A 23,669-nucleotide genomic window follows, 5' to 3' on the forward strand; every position below is an offset into this window, starting at 1 on the left:
TGCGCACCACCACGCCCAGCTAATTTTCGTATTTATTAGTGGAGACGGGGTTTCACCATATCGGCCAAGCTGGTCTCAAACTCCTGAGCTCGTGATCCACCCACCTCGGCCTCCCAAAGTGCTGGGAATACAGTCGTGAGCCACTGCACCCAGCCCAGAATTTTTTTTTAACGTGATATAGAAAAGCTAACTATATTTAGATCTGTTACTTAACAGAAAATTTGAGCAACAAGGCAAATTCCAGTCTCTACTTAAAATACGGAAATAAACCGGGCATGATGGCTTACGCCTGTAGTCCCAGCTACTCCAGAGGCTGAGGCTGGAGAATCGCTTGAACCTGGGAGGCGGAGGTTGCAGTGAGCCAAGATTGCGCCACTGCACTTCAGCCTGGGCGAAAGAACAAGCCTCTCCTGGAAATAAAAAAAGAGTGTATAAACAAAAGCAAAATATGCTTTTGATGGAGAAAGTTAGAAACATTTTGTCTACTTTGAAATTATTTAAAGGTTGTTTCAAATTGAAAACATAAGAATAATGTAGATTAAAATACAATATAAAAACTTAAAAAATGGCCAGGCACGATGGCTCACGCCTGTAATCCCACTAACTTGGGAGGCTGAGGCGGGTGGATTACCTGAGGCTAAGAGTTTGTGACCAGCCTGGCAACATAGTGAAACCCCACCTCTACTAAAAATACAAAAAATTAGCCAGGTTTGGTGATGCACGCCTGTAATCCCAGCTGCTCGGGAGGCTGAGGCAGGAGAATCGTTTGAACCCAGGAGGCAGAGGTTGCAGTGAGCCGAGATGGCGCCACTGCACTCCAGCTTGGGCAACAGAGCTAGACTTCGTCTAGACAAAAAATAAAAAATTAAAAATTAAAAGAGATCATAAAATATGTATAAAAATCTAGAATGGTCAAAAAGACAAATTTGATGGACTTTATTTTTGTTATTATTTTTTTTTTTGAGACAAAGTCTCCTTCTGTCGCCCAGGCTAGGGTGCAGTGGCAGGATCTCGACTCACTGCAACCTCAGCCCCCCGGGTTCAAGGAATTCTGCTGCCTCAGCCTCCCGGGAAGCTGGGGTTACAGGCGCGCGCCACCATGCCCAGCTAATTTTTTTTCTTTTATTTTTTTGAGACGGAATTTTACTCTTGTTGTCCGGGCTGGAGTGTAATGACGTGATCCACGCTCACTGCAGCCTCCACCTCCCGGGTTCAAGCAGTTCTCCTGCCTCAGCCTCCCGAGAAGCTGGGATTACAGGCACGTGCCACTACGCCCAGCTAATTTTGTATTTTTAGTAGAGATGAGGTTTCACCATGATAGGCTGGTCTCGAACACCTGACCTCATGTGATCCGCCCGCCTCGGCCATCGAAAGTGCTGGGATTACCGGCATAAGCCACCGCGCCCAGCTGATGGATTTACTTATAATGGTTTATCAAATTAGCTTTAGTACTGATAATACATTATTACTAAACTAAAAGTTGATTTTTTCTTGAACAAAAATTTTATGTATTATTAATATACATAAAATATGTTTGTTCACATTTCGAATACATTGAAAAAGAGAGAGGGCAAAAAAGATACAGAATTTTCCCATGCTCTGGGGTGGGCCTGGCTCAGCTCAGGGAGGAAGCCCTGCCCCATAAGGCTGCAGCTTAGGCTGTCACTCTTTCTTCAGCCTAGGGTGTGATCACATCTTCTATCACTCAGGGTCTGAGTAGGCGGGGCCTTAAACGTTATCCAACTAGGGACGTTGGGCTGGGAACTGTCCAATCAGGCACACAGCTGGACTGGACAAGGCGGCTTCCGGGATATGGCGGGGTCTTTGTCTCTCGCTGTTGCCGGAGCTCCAGGTCTGTCTTCACTGCTCTGTGTCCTCTGCGCCTAGAGGCCCAGCGTCTGTGGCGCTGTTACCAGCAGGTATTGGAGATCCACAGCTAAGATACCAGGACCCCCTAGAAGCCTAGAAATGGTAAGAATGCCAGCGCGACATCCCGAGAGAGGGGAGGGGGCTGGTTGGAACTGGTGGGAAGCGGCTGTGGCGGGACTCAGGCCTCCCCGCAGTCAGCTCCACAATCTGCGCCCAGCTGGACCTCAGTCCCCTTCAGAAATAAGATGGCGGCTGCGCTGACAGCCAGGCCCCCAGGCCTCCTGTTTCTTCCCTGCGCAGTGAGTGTGCCCTGGCCTGGAGCCCTCTCTGGGCAACTGTGGACCCGCAGCCCCGCGTCTCTCCCAGATTGTGCAGGGACCCGGGGAGGGTCCTCGGGGAGAATCCTGACTCGGGTTGCGGGTTCATGAACGGGAAGAGCTTTGGTCTGTGGGGTTCCCAGACCCTCTTTTTTTCCATTAAAAATTTATGGGCGTCGCTGCAAAAATATTAAATAATTTAATAAAAGAATGATTCAAAAATTGTACAGCACCCAGCTGTGGTTTGTACCTTTGTGGTCCATGGAAGGGGCCTGAAGAAAAGATTGTTACGAGGTTCATGATAAAGAAAACTAAATTCATTAATTGGCTAGGTACAGTTATCTAGGTTTTCCTTTTTTTTTTTTTTTTTGAGACAGTCTCACTTTTTTGCCCAGGCTGGAGTGCAGTGGTGTGATCTCGACTCACTGCAGCCTCCGCCTCTTGGCTTCAAGCGATTCTCCTGCCTCAGCCTCCCTAGTAGCCGGGACTACAGGCGCCCGCCACCACAGTTTTTTTACTTTTAGTGGAGACGGGGTTTTACCATGTTGGCCAGGCTGGTCTCCAACCCCTGACCTCAGGTGATCCACCCACCTCGGCATCCGAAAGTGCTAGGATTACAGGCGTGAGCCACCGTGCCCAGCCTAGTTTCTTAATTTTTACATTTAAGGTGGAAATATCCTGGTTATGTAATCAGAGCTTAATTGGCAGCTTATTCTTGGTTAAGCATGAATTTTGTTTCCGCTAATGTAGTAATTTACCAAAAAATGCTCTTGAGTTTAGATTTTTTTTTTTTTAGAAGTAGAAATCCGGGGACTAGAGCCACCTCAATCGAATTGCCTGCCACTTAATTATTTCACACTCCACAGGGGACTGCTTTTTTCTGAAATTTTCACATGTATCCCACGCAGGGCCTCAAGTCCACCCCTCATCCCCTATTCCTCCAGCCTAACTCTGGCTTGCAGGAAAATACTAAATTTCCCGTTTTGTCCGACATTCCCAAATGTCAGTTTCCCCTCCCTAATTCACTTTATCAACTATTTGTCCTTTAGTGTAGATTTTGACACCTGTTTTAATTTTTACTTATTTATTTATTTTAATTTTTGAGACAGAGGCTCGCTCTGTTGCCCGGGATGGAGTGCAGTGGTGCAGTGGTGTGATTTAGGCTCACTGCAACCTCTGCCTTATGGGATCAAACGATTCTGTTGTCTCAGTCTCCCAAGTAGCTGGAATTATAGGCGCCCGCCCCCACGCCTGGTTAATTTTTGTATTTTTAGTAGAGACCGGGCTTCACTATGTTGGCCAGGCTGGTTTCAAACTCCTAGCCTCAAGCGATCCGCCTGCATCAGCCTCCCCAAGAGCTGGTATTACAGACGTGAGCCACCTCGCCTGGCCAATTAATCTTTTTCTTTTTTTTTTTTTTTTGAGACAGAGTTTCACTCTTGTTGCCCAGGCTGGAGTGCAATGGCAAGATCTCGGCTCACTGCAACCTCCGCCTCCCAGGTTCAAGTGATTCTCCTGCCTCAGCCTCCCTAGTAGCTGGGATTATAGGCATGTGCCACCATGCCTGGCTAATTTTGCATTTTCAGTAGAGACAGGGTTTCTCCATGTTGGTCAGGCTGGTCTCAAACTCCCGACCTCAGGTGATACGCCCGCCTTGGCCTCCAAAAGTGCTGGGATTACAGGCGTGAGCCACTGCGCCCGGCCAATTAATCATTTTTTGACAAAGCATTTGATGGCACATTTAAAAAGATTTGTTTTCTTTTTGTAAATATTTCCTATGAGAAGAAAGCAAAGAATAATCTCCTGACACTGTATTGTAAAATATCTCTGTGCGTTTTTTTTCTTCTATTTTCCCTAGACACAGATATCTTATCAGAATGTTTTTGGGTCAAGTTTTCCTTTTAGAAACTATAGTGTGATGTGTCTTCAGTCACCGTTCGCTTTTCTTGGACCTGGGTTTCAGTACTGTATTGGGATAAACTAAGATACCCACCATGGCTATGTCTGCTTAGAGTGTCTAGTAAATATCAGCTTCTGGGTCATATTCTCTCACAGGAAAATCTGAGGTATTGAGTGTTGCTTCCCAAGTGTGCAGGTGGATGCCCTGAGTCTAAAAGGCATTTCCTGGTGCACTTTTTTTTTTTTAAAGCTAATTTTTTGAGACATTAATATTGTCTTCACCCAACCCAGCTTTCATTTCTTAAAGACACATTGCTGGTCAGTCAATCAGATACTAGTATTGAGGAGAAAACAAATAATTTCTGCCTCCTGGTTTCCTTTAGAGGACAGAAAAATAGTAAAAAATTTCTAGAAAACAAAACAAAACAAAAACCAGGGCCAGGCATGGTGGCTCATCCCTGTAACCCCTGCACTTTGGGAGGCCAAGGAGGGTGGATCACGAAGTCAGGAGTTCGAGACCAGCTGGCCAACATGGTGAAACCCCATCTGTACTAAAAATACTAAAAAAAAAAAAAAAAAAAAAGCTGGGCGTAGTGGTACATGCCTGTAATCGCAGCTACTCATGAGGCTAAGGCAGGAGAATCACTTGAACCTCGGAGGTAGAGGTTGCAGTGAGTGGATATCACGCCACTGCACTCCAGCGTGGGCGACAGAGTGAGACTCCATTTCAAAACCAAAAACAAACTGCAAAAAACTGACCCCAGTGAGATGGTGTAAGAACTTGCAAACTAAAATGCGCCTGAGGCACTCACTGGAGCATAGTTCAGAGTCTCCTGAGAGGGGGTTATTGAGCACTTTAGTGAGTAGGATGGGGTGGGACAGTCTCTCACATAATTGGATGGCCTGACTTGACACATGATTAAGACATATCTGTGTCTTAAAAAGGTTTTTTCACTTATTTTGACCTAAGGTTTGTTTTCGTTTTCTTGAGACAGAGTTTCCCTCTGTCACCCAGGCTGGAGTGCAGTGGTACCATCTCGGCCCACTGCAGTCTCCAAATCTTGAGTTCAAGTGATTCTCATGCCTCAGCCTCCCAAGTAGCTGGGGCTACAGGTGTGCACCACCACACTCAGCTAGTTTCTGTAGTTTTAGTAGAGACAGAGTTTCACCATGTTGGCCAGGCTGTTCTCAAACTTCTGGCCTCAAGTGACTCACCTGCCTGGGCCTTCCAAAGTGCTGAGATTACAGGCGTGAGCCATTGTGCCCTGCTCACCTCAGTTTTTTAACTGTATATTGCATTTTATTAGTAGAGCTTGAAAGGTAAGAAAATATTTACAAAGGGCATAAAAGAGGTGTGTTTCAGAAACTTTAATATCTAATAATGTATTTTATTTGTCGAACATTTTCGTTTACCTTTTTCTTTCTCAGAGTGAGTTTAGGAAGTTTCTTGGGCATGTTTTTTTTTATGGCGGAGTGATTTTTTTTTTTTTTTTTTTGAGACAGAGTCTCACTCTGTCGCCCAGGCTGGAGTGCAATGGTGCCATCTTGGCTCACTGCAACCTCTGCCTCCTGGGTTCAAGCGATTCTCCTGCCTCAGCCTCCCGGGTAGCTGGGATTTCAGGCACACACCACCACACCTAGCTAATTTTTGTATTTTTAGTATAGACAGGGTTTCGCCATGTTAGGCTGGTCTTGAACTCCTGACCTCAGGTGATCCGCCTGCCTCGGCCTCCGAAAGTGCTGGGATTACAGGCATGAACCACTGTGCTTGGCCTATGGCTGAGTGATTTCAAACAGAATTCCATCTAGCATTTAGAATGGTAGCTACCAAGGAAAAAAATAAAGAGAAAAAGATCTCTCTTCAATTTCAGCTGTAGACAATGAGTACATTTCCACAAAACAATATGATAGATAATTGATGAGTTAAATAGATTCCTGAAAACTTCAATTCCTTTTATAGCAGGGTAAATTCTTGGTAGTGAATATCTTTGTTCTATATCCTGTTATTTTGTGTGTTTGATTGTTTTTTGAGATAAAGAGTCATACTGCAACACGCAGGCTGGAGTACAATGGTGCGATCTTAGCTCACTGCAACCTCCAATTCCCAGGTTCAAGTGATTCTCCTGCCTCAGCCTCCCGAGTAGCTGAGACTGCAGGCATGTGCCACCACACCTGGCTAGTTTTTGTATTTTTAGTAGAGATGGGGTTTCACCATGTTGGCCAGGCTGGTCTCGAACTCCTGACCTCAAGTGATCTGCCCACCTGGGCCTCCCATAGTGCTGGGATTACAGGTGTGAGCCACTGCGCCCAGTCTTATATCCTGTTATTTTGATTTTTGAGTTTAATGCTAAATTTTATGTGATGAAACTTGGTACCTACCTCCTAGAAGTGTTCCTATGTGATTATTTTTTTTTTTTTTTTTTTTTTTTTGAGATGGAGTCTTGCTCTGTTGGCCAAGCTGGAGTGCAGTGGTGCAATCTCGGCTCACTGCAAGCTCCATGTCCCGGGTTCATGCCATTCTCCTGCCTCAGCCTCTGGAGTAGCTGGGACTATAGGTGCCCGCTACCACGCCCAGCTAATTTTTTGTAATTTTAGTAGAAACAGGGTTTCACCACGTTGGCCAGGATGGTCTCGATCTCTTGACCTCGTGATCCACCCACCTCGGCCTCCCAAAGTGCTGGGATTACAGGCATGAGCCACCGTGCCTGGCCTTTTTTTTTTTTAAATGGAATTTTGATCTTGTTGCACTGGGTGGAGTGCAGTGGGCGATCTCGGCTCACCTCAACTTACACCTCCTGGGTTCAAGCAATTCTCCTGCCTCAGCCTCTCGAATAGCTGGGATTACAGGCACCCATCACCACCATGCCCAGCTAATTTTTGTATTTTTAGTAGAGATGGGGTTTTATCATGTTGGCCAGGCTGGTCTTGAACTCCTGACCTCAGTTGATCCACCCGCCTTGGCCTCCCAAAGTGCTGGGATTACAGGTGTGAGCCATCACGCTGGGCCAAGCAATCCTCTTGTACCTCAGCCTTCCAAGTAGCTGGGACTACGGGCATGCACCACCACGCCTAGGTAATTTTTGTTTTTGTATTTTTTTAGAGATGGGATTTTTCCATGTTGCTCAGGCTGGTCTCAAACTCCTGAGCTCAGGCAATCCATCTGCCTTGGCCCCTTAGAGTGCTGGGATTACAGGCATGAGCCATTGTGCCTGATCATACCATATTTTCTTTATTCAGTCTACCACTGATAGGCATTCAAGTTGATTCCATGTCTTTGCTATTGTGAATAGTGCTGTAGTGAACACCCTTGTGCATGTGTGTTTATTGCAGAATAATTTATATTTCTTTGTGTATATACCCAATTATGAGGTTGCTTGATGAAATGATAATTCTGTTTTTAGTTGTGTGAGAAATTGCCACACTGCTTTTTACAATGGTTGAATTAATGTACACTTTAACAGCAGTGTATAAGCATTCCCTTTTCTCTGCAACCTTGACATCTATTTTTTGGCTTTTTAATAGCTGTTCTCACTGGCATGAGATGGTATCTCGTGGTTTTTCTTTGTATTTCTCCAATAATTATTGATAGGCATTTTATTATATGTGTGTTAGCCATATATTTTTCTTCTTTTGAAAAGCATCTTTTTCATGTTTTTTGTCTGCTTTTTAGTGAGGTCTTTTTTTTCTTGTAAACTTAAGTTTTTTATGGATTCTGGACGTTAGACCTTTGTTAGAGCATAGTTTGCAAATATTTCCTATCATTCTGTTGGTTGTCTGTTTACTGTGTTGATAGTTTCCTTTGCTGTGAAGAAGCTCTTTAGTTTAATTAGGTCCAATTTGTCAATTTTTGTTTTTTTTTTGCAGTTGCTTTTTGTATCTTCATCGTGAAATCTCTGGAGATTCTATGTCTAGAATGACATTTCCTAAGTTATCTTCCAGGGTTTTTTATAATGTTAAAATAAACATTTCAGTCTTTAATCTTGAGTTGATTTTTGTATATGGTGTAATAAAGGGGTCCAGTTTCAATCTTCTACATAGTGCTAGCTCATTATTCCACCACCATTTATTACATAGGGAATTGTTTCCACATTTCTATTGTCACCTTTGTTAAAGATCAGATGGTTGTAGGTGTGTGACATTATTTTTGGACTGTCTATTCTGTTGCACTGGTCTATGAGTTTGTTTTTGTACCAGTTCCATGTTGCTTTGTTTACTGCAGCTCTGTAGTATAATTTGAAGACAGGTAATGTAATGCCTTCAGCTTTGCTGTTTTTGCTTATGATTACCTTGGCTATTCAGACTGTTTGGTTTTATATGAATTTTACAATAGTTTTTTTTTTTTTTTTAGTTCTTTTAAAAATATTTTGGGCATTTGATTAGAATAGCATTAAATCTGTAAATTTTGGGGGGCAGTATGATCATTTTTAGGATATTGATCTTTTCTATTTATGAGCATAAAGTTCTTTTCCATTTGTGCCATTTCTGACTTCTTTAAGCATTGTTTTGCAATTCTTACTGAGATCTTTCACCTTCCTGGTATTTGTAGATATTTTATTGTTTTTGTGGCAATTGTGAAGGGATTGTGTTTATGATTCGTACACTACTAATTTTTGTACACTTTGTATCCTGAAATGATACTGCAGTTGTTTGTAAGTTAAAGAGCTTTTCTGCGAAGACTATATGGTTTTCCAGATGGAGAATTATGTTGTCTGCAAACAGGGATAGTTTGACTTCCTCTCTTCCTGTTTAAATGCCTTTTATTTATTTTTATTTTTATTTTTTTGAGATGGAGTCTCGCTCTGTCGCCCAGGCTGGAGTGCAGTGGCAGTCTTGGCTCACCACGAACTCCACCTCCCAGGTTCAAGTGATTCTCTTGCCTCAGCCTCCTGAGTAGCTGGGATTACAGGCGTCCGCCACTGCACCTGGTTAATTTTTGTATTTTTAGTAGAGGTGGGGTTTCACCATGCTGGCCAGGCTGGTCTCGAACTTCTGACCTCGTGAGCCTCCCACCTTGGCCTCCCAAAGTGCTGGGATTACAGGCATGAGCCACCGTACCTGGCCAAATGCCTTTTATTTTTATCTTTTGCCTAATTACTCTGACCAGTACTTCCAATTTTATGTTGAATAGTAGTGTTGAGAGAAGGCATCTTTGCCTTGTGCCAGTTTTCAAAGAGGAATGCTTCATTTTTTTTTTTTGTTTGTTTGTTTTTCTTTTTGAGATAGAGTCTCACTTTGTCTCCCAGGCTGGAGTGCAGTGGCACAATCTCGGCACTCTGCAGCTTCCACCTTCTGGGTTCAAGTGATTCTCTTTGCTCAGCCTCTCAAGTAGCTGGGATTACAGGCACCTGCCATCACACCTGGCTAATTTTTATATTTTTAGTGGAGACAGGGTTTTGCCATGTTAGCCAGGTTGATCTTGAAATCCTGACTTCAGGGGATCCACCTGCCTTGGCCTCCCAAGTTGCTGGAATTACAGGCAGGAGCCACTGCACCCGTCCACTTCCAGGTTTTGTCCATTCAGTATGTTGGCTGATGGTTTGTCATAGATAACTTTTTATTTTAAAGTATGTACCTTCAATGGCTAGGTTGTTGAGGGTTTTTAACATGAAAGATGTTAAATTTTATCAAAAGCTTTTTCTGCATCTATTGTGGTAATCTTGTGGTTTCTGTCTAGTTTCGTTTATGTGATGAATCACATTTCTTGATTTGTGTATATTGAACCAACCTTGCATTCCTAGAATAAATTCTACTTGATCATACTGGGTTAGCTTTTTGATATACTCCTGGGTTTGGTTTGTCAATATTTTGTTGAAGATTTTTGCCTCAATGTTCAAAGATATTGGCCTGAATTTTTTTTGTTTGTTTTATCTTTGCCGGGTTTTGGTATCAGAATAATGCTGTTCTTATATAATGAGTTGGAAAGAAGTTACTTTTTCCTAATTGCCTAAAATAGTTTCTGTAGAAATAATAATCAGCACTTTTTTGTACATCTGATAGAATTCAGCTGTGAATCTGTCTGGTCCTTGGCTTTATTTGGTTGGTAGGCGATTTATTATGGATTCAATTTTTGAGCTTCTTATTAATCTAGGGGTTTCGTTTCTTTTTTGTTAATTCTTGGAAGGATGTATTTGTTCAATACTTTTTTCATTTTTTCTAGATTGTCTTGTTTGTGTGCACAGAGGTGTTCATAGTAGATTTCAAGATATTTTTGTGGGGTCAGTGGTAATGTCTCTTGTTATTTCTAATTGTGTTTATTTGGGTCATCCCTTCTTCCTTATCTAGTTAGTGGTTTATTTATTTTTTTCATAGATTTAATTCCTGGATTTTTTGATATTTTGTAAAGTTTTTATGTCTAAATCTCAGTTTAGGTCTGATTTTGGTTATTTCTTGTCTGCTGCTAGCTTAGGGATTGATTTTCTCTTGCTGCTTTCATTCTTTTATTGATGATGTCAGGTTGTAAAATGAAGATCTAACTTTTTAATTTGAGCATTAAATGCTATAAATTTCCCTTTCACGCTATCTTAGCTATATTGCAGAGATTCTGATGTGTTGTTTTTTAGTTCTTTTTTTTTTTTTTTTTTTTTGAGATGGAGTTTTACTCTTGTTGTCCAGGCTGAATGCAATGGCACAGTCTCAACTCACAGCAACCTCCGCCTCTTGGGTTCAAGCATTCTCCTTCCTCAGCCTTTCAAGTAGTTGGGATTACAGGCATGTGCCACCATGCCTGCCTAATTTTTGTAATTTTAGTAGAGACAGGATTTCACCATGTTGGCCAGGCTGGTGTCGAACTCCTGACCTCATGTGATCTGCCTGCCTCAGCCTCCCAAAGTGCTGGGATTACAGGTATAAGCCACCGTGCCTGGCCTGTTTTTTTGTTCTTATTTGTTTAAAATAACTTCTTGGTTTCTGCCTTAATTTCATTATTTACCAAAAAGTTATTCAAGTGCAGGTTGTTTAATTTTTATGTAATTGTATCAGTTGTTTTATTTTTATTGAACTATATTTCTGTTCAGCTGTGGTCTATGTGTTTGGTTTGTATAATTCTGAGTTTTTTGAATTTGCTGAGGATTATTCTATTTCTGATTGTGTGGTCAGTTTTTGAGTATGTGCCACATGGTGATGAGAACAACGTATGCTATGTTATTTTTAGATGAAGACGTCTGTAGATGTCTTTTAGGACTATTTGATCAAGTGTGGACTTTAGGTCCTAATGTTTTGTTAATTGTCTTCTTCAGTTATCTGTCTATTAGTGCCTGTGGGATGTTGTAGTCTCCCACTATTATTGTGTCAGAATCTAAAACTCTTTATAGGTCTCTAAGAACTTGCTTTATTCGTGTGAACCTGTGAATTTTATATAACACCTTTCTCTCTTCTGCTTTTTCTCCCATAAGCATTCTTACGTGTGCACACAGTGTGCAAAATTCAGATGTCCAAGAGTTCAAGGACATGTTATGGACCTGTCTGTTGTAAAACAAAATATAAATTAGAAATAAGAGGTTTGGTCCACATTAAAATAAGAGAAAATATCTTACTAAAATCTCTTTTCTTAAAACATTTAGATTATGTGTAGATTTTTATCCCTGTTTTTTTGAGATATATATAAATCATATTAACAGCAAAATAAACCTTTTGTCATATTTTTTTGACTCAGGATTGTCTTTATCTGGGACCTGAGATTAATTGCTTTGTTTTTGCTTTGGCAAAATATTATTCTTATGATAATCTTTTAAAGTTGACACAGATTTGTTCAGAGTAAAGCTCATTCCAAGAGCACACAAAAGTTGAGCATAAAAATAGATAAAATTTAGCAATACAGAATTATAAAGATTAAAAGATACTGAGTAAGTTGTTTGACAGAAACCTGATTATCCATGGTGATTGTTTGCAGGCTGAAGTATTTATACTACAAAAGCAAAAAGAGTTCAGTTTATGGCCGGATGTGGTGGATCATGCCTGTAATCCCAGGATTTTGGGAGGTTGAGATGGGCAGATCACCTGAGGTTGGGAGTTCGAGACCATCCTGACCAACATGGAGAAGCCCCATCTCTGTTAAAAATAAAAAATTAGAAAGGTGTGGTGGCGCATGCCTATAATCCCAGGTATTTGGGAGGCTGAGGCAGGATAGTTGCTTGAACCTGGGAGGCAGAGGTTGTGGTAAGCTGAGATCATGTCATTGCACTCTAGCCTGGGCAACAAAAGCAAAACTCTATCTCAAAAATAAAATAATAGAATAGAATAGAATAGAAATAAGCAAACAAAAAAAATTCAGTTTATAAACTGAACAGTAGAGTCTGTTGTCATACCTTGGTTTCTATTTATTACTTCAGTACAATTAGCATAGTTATGCAGTGTTTGTAGACAACCTCATTCATACACATTCACTAGTATTTTCTACAATAGTATGAATAAAGCCATAATATTTACTTTAAATGAATTCCTTAAATAGCTATTTTAATATTGTGATTCATACTTTTGAAATGTAGTTTTTGAACTGAATTATAGTTACAGAAAATTTTTAAAAATTCCACATACATTATGAGTTCTACATTAAAATTATTCACTTACATATTTATGTCTAATATCCAAAGAAAATTTACTACCAAATTGTTTCAGTAGATGTTAGTCTGATAGGCTTATTAATTTAACCAATAGGGATAATTATAAGTAAGCATAATGTTAGTGTCTTTCATTTCACAAATTGGAATGCTGCTATTACAGGACAAATAAAGGCAGGTGATGTGACCACCCAAAAACTGTAATACCTCTCTAGTAAGCTATGTTGCAGGCTCACATATATTCCATTATATTATCACAGTCATATTTACTGGTGGAAGTTGTCAAATATATTTCAATATAGATTCTGCCTTCAATGGCTAGATGAGCGCAGCAGAGATGAATAAAAACTTTTAAAATTCCACTGATAACATGCCCCCTTTCTTCATAATACTCATGTTACTCATGCTGAGAGTAGCTATGCACTTTGGTTATTTAGAGAGAAATTCTTTTTAGAGAAATATTTTCTGGCTGACTTGAGCAATCTTGTATCTCATCTCAGGTTTTTTAAAGAGGCTTTTAACTTCCTTTTTTCTCAATATAATCTTCCTTGGAGTGAGAACTGTTTTTCTTTTGAATGCTTTGTGTATCTGCTTTAGAAGCCCTATTAGTATCCCATAATATCTCTGAAAGACATGGGATATCACAGTGAGAACTCTTGGAGCTAGCTTTATCTGGATGCATGCTGGAAATCCAGCAGTATTTTTTCCATGTAACCATTATAAATAGAAACTGTGGCTTAAAGGATGCTCTCATTACCATTATTGTGAAGGTGCAGTTCTACCCAAGAGGCCTGCAGGCTCTCCTTCTGCAGGTCAGGCTTCACTCTTTTTTTTTTTTTTGAGACAGTCTTGTCCTGTCTCCCAGGCTGGAGTACAGTGACACGATCTCAGCTCACTGCAACCTCTGCCTCCTGGGTTGAAGCGATTCTTCTGCCTCTGCCGCCGAGTAGCTGAAATTACAGGTGCCCTCCACCACGCCCAGATTTTTTTTTTTTTTTTTGTATTTTTAGTAGAGATGGGGTTTCACCATGTTGGCCAGGCTGGTCTCGAACTCCTGACCTCATGATCCACCAGCCTCAGCCTTCCAGAGTGTTAAGATAACAGGCATGAGCCACCATGCCTGGCCAGGCTTCACTCTTTGATGTGACACTAAAGTGCTGCTGTGGGAATTGGCATTCACCTAAGATATGAGCTGCCAGCTGTGAGCCCTGTGCTGTGGGCTGTATGTCAGTGGCAGATGGTAGGAAACAAAAGAGGACACTGGCCACCAGAAGAGGGGAAGCAAGAGTGCTTTAGCCCAGTCTTCAGGGAGTAGAGAGCCACTGATTTAAAATGCAAGTAGCCAAAAATATAGCACCCTATTCAATCACTTTTGTAGAAGAGTGAAAGTCTACCTTAAGCAGTTACCTGGCTTCAAGTTGAAAACTACCTTCTGTCATGAAGATGTGAAAAGCTTATTTTGTCATTGAATATAACCAATTAGCATACATGGATGGCCTCCCCAATGACCAAGTGAATTTAGGATGAACTATATATGGCATGGTGCTGTAAATTCTTCTACTTGTAAACTAATTATGGTAACTGTCTTTGTGTCTTTTCAGTCTCTTAAGTAGACTCACTGTAATACATGTGACATTCAGATTTAAGTGTGTAATGAAACAGTTTTCTTTCTGTTATATTATTGTGGTTTCTCTGGGGCTGAAGAGAATTTTTTAAAAATTATATTTTCCAAACACTGTCTAGAATTACCAGATATAATATAAACACATAAGTTGTCAACCAAGCTTTATTGTAAAGGGGACTTTCCCTCTTAGTCTTCCAGTCAGCTCACAATTATGCTCTAAAGTGCATGCTGTCACCTAAATTTGCAGGCAGAATTGTGTCTCTATTTGGTATCTATAGTCCTCTATAGTCACTTCTAGAGGGGCTAGACCAGATTTCTACAAACTTTATAGGGCAGATATTAATCATTTTACTTCATTCAATGACTCTTGTATCTTCAGAACTGAAACTGATTCAGAGACCATGGAGCCCAGTAACCTAATCAGAGTAACAATGTGCATTGAGTAGACATGGAGACATGAGAACCTCCACTTCTCTTTCCCTTCTCTTGCTAAAATGCTCACAATTGCAGGTAACAACTGCTGCTACTCCACCCATCCAGGACCTAAATCTGCAGCTCTGAATTCTAAATCTAGGTCTTGAAATTTGAAAAAAAAAAAAAAAACCCAAAACTTTTATTTGAGGAATGCAAGTCTTTTTACTTATAAAACTCAGAGAGACATTAAAATAAGAGCACAATTACGTCTTTCTCCCTTCCTTCAACTATGTGTTCTTCTCTTGAAACTGTTCACTATTGCCACAGGTAGGTGTAAGTTAAACTAATAATGTCACACTGGACACTATATTCTATACCCTTACCCTTAATGTACAGTCAATCAATAATTAAAGTTATTTATTTAAACAAGAATTTCTGACAAACAAGTTTGTATGTCTCTCTTTTTTTTTTTTTTGCCTTCACAAATCCACTTGTAATGCTGCTAATCAAAGTGTAAATTCCAGGCATCTTGAATATTTCTCCTCAAGTTACAATACTTAAGCTTGGCCCAAATAAACTGTCTACTTATATTCATGTTGTGTCAGCTTTTTTTTTTTTTTTTTTTTTTTTTAAGATATAGTTTTGCCCTTGTTGCCCAGGCTGGAGTGCAATGGCTTGATCTTGGCTCACTGCAACCTCTGCCTCCCAAGTTCAAGTGATTCTCCTGCCTCAGCTTCCCGAGTAGCTGGGATTACAGGCACGGGCCACCATGCCCGGCTAATTTTGTATTTTTAGTAGAGATGGGGTTTCTCCATGTTGGTCAGGCTGGTCTCAAACTCCCAACCTCAGGTGATCCTTTGACCTCAGGGGATCCGCCTGCCTCAGACTCCCAAAGTGCTGGAATTACAGGCATGAGCCATGGCACCTAGCCTGTGTCAGCCTTTTTTTAGGTAAAATATTATTTAGAATTTTCCAGAGCAGCCTCTCTGAGTAGATCTTTTGATTGTACTCTACTTGCTGTAACAGCCAAAAATGCAGAATGATGTTTATTTTATCTAGAATCTGCAAATAAAGTCTGGCCTCTGCCTGGAATTTATAAAACAGGGTCCGACTTTAGATTGAGAATGTACAGAAAACCAATAGGAGGTGTTTTCTGCATTGTGAGATATCAACATAGACATTTTAGATCCCTCCTTTGAGAGTGTGGTTCTTTGACCTTTTCACATCTTGTGTTTTCACCTGCTACAGTTATGTGAAAGGCTCCAGGTGTAAATAGAATCTGATGGCAGAATTTCTTAAGTGTAAAGAAGCATCTTAGGAGTGAGAGATCAAGGCCACAAAGTAGCCAGAGCCCTGAGCACAAGTATACCTACCTGGAAAATGTGATATTAGAGTATTCTTGCACTTCTACATACCCAAAAGTTAGCTAATCAGGACAGGTGATCCAGGTTCTGCAGCTCTACCAGGGTACTTCCATTTTCTATTTAGAATCAGCCTGAGTCTCTTCTGCTGGCTTGCTATTGAACCATCTGTCCAGGGTCACTGGAAATGCTCTCACAATCACCTAGGTGTCTTTGAGACATTTGAGAATCTCCAGAACAGAATCGTGTCAGGCTGACAAGAGTGGGTAATTTTGCTTCTGTCTTAGTGTAAACAAAATGAGTCATCCTGTGATTGTTCCTCCCCTCATACAAGAGATGTCTTTGGTTGGTACCCAGGTGAGAGTTTCTCCAGTTCCCTGGTACTTGGGTGAAAAACAAGGAGGAGGTCTGCAGACTCAAACAGATAAACTAATTGCTTCCATTTCATATAGTCATTAGAAAAATAGATGAAGCAGTCATGGTCCCTACCATGTGGGAACTTTTAGTCTAGACTAGCAACTGGATAAATGATTTAATTATGCATTATATGGTGGGTACAATAAATAGATGTGTGCAAAAATATGGGCTTTATTTGGGCCATTTTCTTTATATTGTGACTTCAGATGTCTATACCTGAACATATATTAATAAACAAAAGTTATTTATTTTTTTGCCTTGCTAAGAATACTTATTTATCTTCTAAAAATTATTCTAGAAAACCTTAAGGGATTTGTTTAAATTGCTTATTAGTATGTGATATAAAATTGAGAGGGCAGTGGGGCTAAAAAAGATTAAAATTACACAAACTCTGAGATTTAAGGTTTTTTTTTTTCTTTTAGGTAAGCTTAAAAAAAGAAACAGTAATAAAAATACTCCCCAGTGGTGTAAAGAACAGAATTTTACATCAACTCCACACCCTGCTTCAGCCCTGTTTAGATTCACCCTTTTTGAAGGCCTTATTTAGGACTTGCCCTACCCTGGAGTCTTGCCTCACAGAACTAACTAGAAGAGAACAGAGTTTTGGGTGATGAATCCTGTTGCCTTTTTAGAATTGGTGCTCACAATTTTCTGAAACCCAATAGCAGATAAATGGAAAATATAACATGTATTATAGGGTCTTAATTTAATAATTTTATATTAAAACCAGTGTTTACAGAGACATTCCATTTAGCAACTTGTTTTCTGTTCCTGCAGATACAGTAGTTGATTCACAAGTCACAAAATAGCAAAATAAATACAATAAAAATTCATCTACATTTCATTAAACTCTATCTGTATCCTTCTCATCTGTCTGTATTTAGATTTTATTCTATGCATTTTAAAAAACTCAGTGATAAACAGAATAGGAAATAAAAATGCTGGGTCTTTATTCTAAATCCTTGGATTTATTGGATACTTAGTATCAACCCACAGGGTATTATTAGAATCAAATAATGTGCTATCACAGTGCTCTGTAACATCCTATTGATCACATAGTACCTGCTTAATAGACATTGCATTAATACATGTGCACATGTTGTTTTCCAAATGCAGACTTACTCAGAAAATTGCTGCTTTCTGTTTTCTCTGTAAACTTTAAAGAGCCAGAAAATAATATGATACTTTAAGATAGAGAATGGTTGTCTTCATTTGCATCAGAAGTATTTGTGTTGTTACAAAAGTGCTGAGTTTAAGGGGCTCTGTGCTGTACCTCATTTTTCTAACTAATGCTAATAATGAGCCCAGAGAGAGTGACACCAGCACTGACAGGGGACTTGTTTAGAACACCCATTTATGGACCATTTCCAAACCTGCAGAATCACATTACATAGAGTGGGGCCAATTTTACCAAGTGATTCATAAGCTCATTAAAGCTTGAGTGACAATGCTTAGGTAAGTGGTTATAAGATCAGGCTTCTTTTTTTTTTTTTTTTTTTTTTTTTTTGATATGGAGTCTTGCTTAGTCGCCCAGGTTGGAGTGCAGTGACGCAATCTTGGCTCACTGCAAGCTCCGCCTCCCGGGTTCACGCCATTCTCCTGCCTCAGCCTCCTGAGTAGCTGAGACTACAGGCGCCCACCACCATGCCTGGCTAATTTTTTTTTTTTTTTTTTTTGTATTTTTACTAGAGACGGGGTTACACTGTGTTAGCCAGGATGGTCTCGATCTCCTGATCTTGTGATCCGCCCGTTTCGGCCTCCCAAAGTGCTGGGATTACAGGTGTGAGCCACCATGCCCGGCCAAGATCAGGCTTCTAATTAGAATCACATGGCCAATTTGCAGAACTCTCTTTACTTGTGCCCTTTTCACAGTTTCTGTTCTGGGTGAAAGCGTCTATTTTAATTAAGTGCCTCATGTGACCTTCAGGTGCCAGAATCAAATATGAGGAGTTCAAGATACATTCATCAGAGTTAAGTTCCACTTTTGCGCTAAAGAATGTTCTAGGAATCTGTTCTGAGTTTGGTAAGGACAGGACAGTGTGGCCAATATTTCTTTCCTTTTCTTTTTCTTTTTTTTTTCTTTTTTTGAGATGGAGTCTTGCTCTGTCATCCAGGCTGGAGTCAATGGCATGATCTCGGCTCACTGCAACCTCCGCCTCCTGGGTTCAAGCGATTCTCCTGCCTCAGCCTCCCAAATAGCTGGGATTACAGGTGCCTGCCACCATGCCCAGCTAATTTTTGTATGTTTGGTAGAGATGGGGTTTCACCCTGTTGGCCAAGCTGGTCTTGAACTCCTGACTTCAGGTGATCCACCTGCCTTGGCCTCCCAAAGTTTTGGGATTACAGGTGTGAGACACCACACCCAGCCAATTTTTATATTTTTAGTAGAGATGGGGTTTCACCATGTTGGCCAGGCTGCTGTTGAACTCCAGACTTTGTGATTCACCTGCCTTGGCCTCCCAAAGTGCTGGGATTCAATATTTATATTACTGTAGTAGAAATTGCTGGTGTTTGTAACAGGGGAGAGCACCTGTGTACAAAAAGAAGAGAAACTTATATTTTTCTCTCTGTGGAGCAGCTCATTGTTCCTGAATCTTTTTTGTTGTAAAGGACAGAAATGGGTAGAGTTTTTGTGTCTTGGGCCTTCTGACTTTGAGTGTGGTGATAACAGGTGAACATGTGGTGCTCAAATTTTTAAAGGCATATTCTCAAGATGCAGGTGTAATTAGTCCAGAAAATCTCATCTGAGAAAGAATTCTAGAGGAGGAGGAGAGAGAAAAAGTGACTTTTTTTCAGCTAAACGTGTCCCAGATCAAGAGTTGTGTCTACTCTGCTTTCTGGAATGCCTTGCATTTAGTACTTGCAGATCTTCACTTCTATACCTGTGTTTTTTCTCCCTAATGAGTTTTAAACTACTTTTAAAAATGCTTATTTTTAAAATCTGGGGTATTGTAACATAACCCAGGCAGGTCTTAATATTCTGACCGAAAGCAATTCTCCCAACTTTCATGTACCATGTATCTGTCAAGGGTGTCTGAAAAATTTTTCTATATACCAGAGCCTTCTGTACGTCATGGCTTTTTATATGCCATGCAGGATTCTTACCATGAATTTGTGATCTGCAATGTTAAAAATGTTCTCGTTGTGGCTGTTGAACATGGAGAGGTGTGGATACTCAGTATTTCTATGGGGAAAACCTGGGGTTCTTAGTAAAGATGTAGAACATGTTGAGGTTCTATCTGTGTTCTTTATTATCTGTATGCATTACACAATTAAGAAAATGCTCATTTAAACAGGATGGCATTTATTACCCAGAAAGTTCTGAAAAAATTATCAAGAGATACCTCCTTATTAGGGTGCTATAGAAAGACTACTTAAAATCACTATTAAAAATGGCAGAACATGAAAGATATCTGTATCTTGAACTTTCCATAAAACTGATGTTTTCTTATGGTTAAATTCAGACTGTAATTTACTTTAGTGGGTACAATATCTCAGTAGTAATGTCGTGTCCTTCTGGGTGCATCAGCACACTATAAAAACTTGTCCTAGTGCAGTTGATGTTGATGCTAATAACTCCATAAGCTCTCTTACAGATTTTTTCACTATAGAATTATTTTTCTCTTCATTAAGTATCTGTATGGAGCTGATGTGCATAAACCATCACGTTTAATCTGGCTGCATTTTGTTTTTTGTCTTTCTTTTTTTTTTTTTTAGGTTTTCTTTGCATTTATTTTTCTTTGGTAAATGAAAGCTCTCATCTTTGTTTACAGGCTAGAAAAACTGAAAAAAAAAAAAAAAAAACAGGCTCTTCCACTTACTGGATATTTGACAAAATAGTCTTTTGGGGCCAAAATATTGGCATTACTGGTGAGCTAGGTAGAGATTCATTAACTCAGACTTTATTTCAGATCTCCTAAAAAAAAATCTGCATTAACAAGATGTCCAGTTTATTGTACACATTAAAATTTGAGTGGTACCTTCTAACTCAAGATTTTGAGTTTTGAGTTTTTTGTCTGAAAAATATAAAAAACTATGTCTTTTTCATCTGAAAAATATACATAACTCATTCTGTATTATGTAAATGTAGCACTCAAAAATGTATGTTAGTGTTTATGCCTTCAATTTTACATGTTATCATCCAGACAGGTATCACATATACACTGATGTTGTGGATATTTTGCCACTCTCTTTTCTCAGAGTTAGAGAATACATTAGAAAATGTTTGTGTGTTGACAGTTATTTTATTGGATAATTTTCAATCACTCTTATAAGTCAGAACCAGTTCTATTTACTCTAATTTTACCTTGAGTCAAATGAAAAATTCTGCCCATAGCCACTTTGTAAATATGTGTGTTCATGTGTGTTTTCCAGGAACTGTTGACATTTAGGGATGTGGCCATAGAATTCTCTCTGGAGGAGTGGCAACACCTGGACGTTGCACAGCAGAATTTATATAGAAATGTGATGTTAGAGAACTACAGAAACCTGGCCTTCCTGGGTGAGGATAACTTTAATACAAAATTCCTAACATAAACTAAAGCTTTTATTTTTCTTTTGTAGAATGTTTTCTGGTAATTTATGCTTTCAGATTTCTGTTTTCAAGAAAATCCTGGGGATTTGTCTGTTGAGAAAGGAATTTCTTCAAGATGTTTCATCTTGACCTGAACTTTCCACATTCCTGAGCTAATCTGTGTCCTGCACTTTAAGGCTAATTTCAGAAGTTTAGTGGCATAAAATATTGTTACACCTTAAAATCTAATTGGCATCACCAATTTTTGATTCAGTAGTACCAGGCAGTGAAATTAAGAACCTAAAAAATTAAAATATTTTCTAAATATTTAAAAATTTCTGTTATAAATTAGTGTATTAGAATAAATTTGTTAGCATATTCTATTATATCGTCTTTACTGAGCACATTACTAAGTTGGTAATTGGAGAATATGAGCAAGATTCATTTAGTTATTTTTAATAAAACAGGTATTGCTGTCTCTAAGCCAGACTTGATCACCTGTCTGGAGCAAGGGAAAAAGCCTTGGAATATGAAGCGACATGAGATGGTGGATGAACCCCCAGGTAGGTGAGAGTGAATACAACAGATGACATGGATGAGAGGTCCAAAGTCAAGAAGAAAGCCGCTCTTTAAAGTGATTTAGGAAGGTGTGTTCCAAAGGAAATAGTTTCTGGGAAGCCTAAATCTTTTTTTAAATTATACTCTCACATAGGGGCATCTTCTGCTTATGCCTGTAAAATCTAAGAATTCTACTTTCCCTTCAGTGATCTTCCTTCAAGTTTACAGTGACAGCCGAAGTACTGTTCATGGCATACAAAAGAGTGTACAATCTGACTTCTTTTTTCTTGTTTTGTGGACAGGCAGATCTATCTCCATAATTTTGAGATACTCTATGTTAAACTGTTTTTTAAGTTCTCTTTTTGCATCATGTCTGAAATGTGTGAGAGTAGTAGTTTCTGTTCTATTGAGTTTTTTCTTTTTGGTTTATTTTTCTGCACATTTCATCCTGTTTTCATTACTATAGTCTTGAAATATAGTTTGAAAGCATAAAGTAGGATGTCCTTCTGCTTTGTTCTTTTTCCTCAAGATTGCTTTGGCTATTCAGTTTATTGTAGTTTCACGTACATTTTAGGATTGCATTTTTCATTACTGTGAAGAAAAACACTGGAATTTTGATAAGGAATTCATTGAATCTACAGGTCACTTTGGATAATATGGCAGTTTCATAATACTTATTCTTTCAATAGAAATAAAATATTTTAAAATTTATTTGTGTCTTCTCTAATTTTTTTCATTGATATATCTTTCACTTAAAAGATTTATGAGCTCCTTGTTTAAATTTGTTCTAAAATTGAGTATTTCATTGCTATTGTACATAAGTTTTTTTCCTCTATTTTATCAGATAGTTTAAGTGTATGGAACCATAACTTATACTTGTATATTTTATATTTTGCTAATTAACTGAGTGTATTCATTAGTTTAAACAGGTTTTAATGTACTGTCTCTCTCTCTATATATATACATATATATATGATTACATGATCTACAAACAGCAACATTTTACTTATTGGTCTTCAATTTCAATGACTTTAAATTTTTCTTTTGACTATTTTGTCTTCTACATGCTTTCACAGCTATGTTAAAATGGAAGCTGGTTTTGCATTAGTGTCTGTAAATTTGAAGGAGCAAACACCTCTTCGAGTTTCAATAAACTGGTTTCAGAAAGTAAAAATGTATTTTTGTTGGGACCCCAGAGTGATAGAATGTCCTCTGGGTTTGTAGTTTAGAGGGGTTGTAGCTTGGCCTTAAGGCTGCTGGGTTTGCACAAGGGTCCACCTTCAGTTGTCTTGTTAAAAGGAGCTTGGATAGTTGTAATTCTCATTTAATTTTTGGACAGACTGAATATCCTTCAGGACTTTGCTGTGCAGGGCAGACCCAAGGGCAGGTTTCTGCATTCAGGCCTGCATATGGTGAGTTTTATATCAGGATGGGGATGAGCATGGCTTTCACTGAGTACAGGAGAGGATTTTCCCAGGTAACTTTGACTTTCTACATAGGCAAAACCGGCCATGAACTATGGCTCAGGGAGCTGGAACTGAGTCATGGAACTGCTTCAGGGACCACAGTAAAGGTCAAGGTCTGCAGGCCTGCCAGCATGGCTATAACTGGGTGTCTTTCTCCAGGCCTATGGAAAGGCAGGACCTCCCCCAGACTGTGACTGGGAAGAGTTTGGGATGTTTACAGAGTAAGTTTAAAATTCTCAGGGGAACCAAATTAGGTGGAACAATTTCTTGTCTTTAGCCAAAAAGAGTAGTTCTGTAGTTTGCCACCTGAATGAGGGCTTGCCTTCTAAAAAGGGTTACCTTCAATCTTGGGCTTTAGCAGAGTTTCACAACTCCTTTCCTGGATCTCAGAGTTCTTTTACAGGCACTTATTTTTGATCTGGGGTATTGTAACATAACCTAGGCAGGTCTTAATATTCTGACCGAAAGCAATTCTCCAACTTTCATGTACCATGTAGCTGTCATTATAGGTGCAAACCTTGATGCCTGGTTCTCTCATAAAGGCATTTTTGTCAGCAATGGCTGACAAATTTTCTTGCTGTCAGAGGATAAGCAAATAAGGCACCTTTAATTTTTTATCTTATTAATGTCATTCTCCATATAAATTTTTACTGTTTTCTACTTCAAATTTGTCTGT

The 23,669-nt window shown here is 39.4% G+C and overlaps 2 protein-coding genes across 2 annotated transcripts in view; both read left to right on the forward strand.

Annotated features, from left to right (window-relative positions):
• Positions 1–23,669, forward strand: part of LOC129459807 (zinc finger protein 208-like) — a 231,224-nt gene that overhangs the window by 193,931 nt on the left and 13,624 nt on the right.
• On the forward strand, positions 770–22,172 carry LOC129459824 (zinc finger protein 254-like). Its single transcript, XM_055237042.2, has 3 exons — positions 770–1,971; positions 20,831–20,957; positions 21,437–22,172. The coding sequence occupies exons 1-3, from the start codon at positions 1,969–1,971 to the stop codon at positions 21,538–21,540; spliced, it is 234 nt and encodes a 77-aa protein (XP_055093017.2). The 5' UTR covers positions 770–1,968; the 3' UTR covers positions 21,541–22,172.

Source organism: Symphalangus syndactylus, chromosome 13, assembly GCF_028878055.3.
Source record: "Symphalangus syndactylus isolate Jambi chromosome 13, NHGRI_mSymSyn1-v2.1_pri, whole genome shotgun sequence".
In the NCBI taxonomy this organism is placed as follows: Eukaryota; Metazoa; Chordata; class Mammalia; order Primates; family Hylobatidae; genus Symphalangus; species Symphalangus syndactylus.

Excerpts from the sequence above, each read along its gene's own strand:
- LOC129459824 (XM_055237042.2), top strand. Across the intron at positions 20,958-21,436 it reads CAGAAACCTGGCCTTCCTGG|GTATTGCTGTCTCTAAGCCA; the intron begins GTGAGGATAACT and ends TTAATAAAACAG.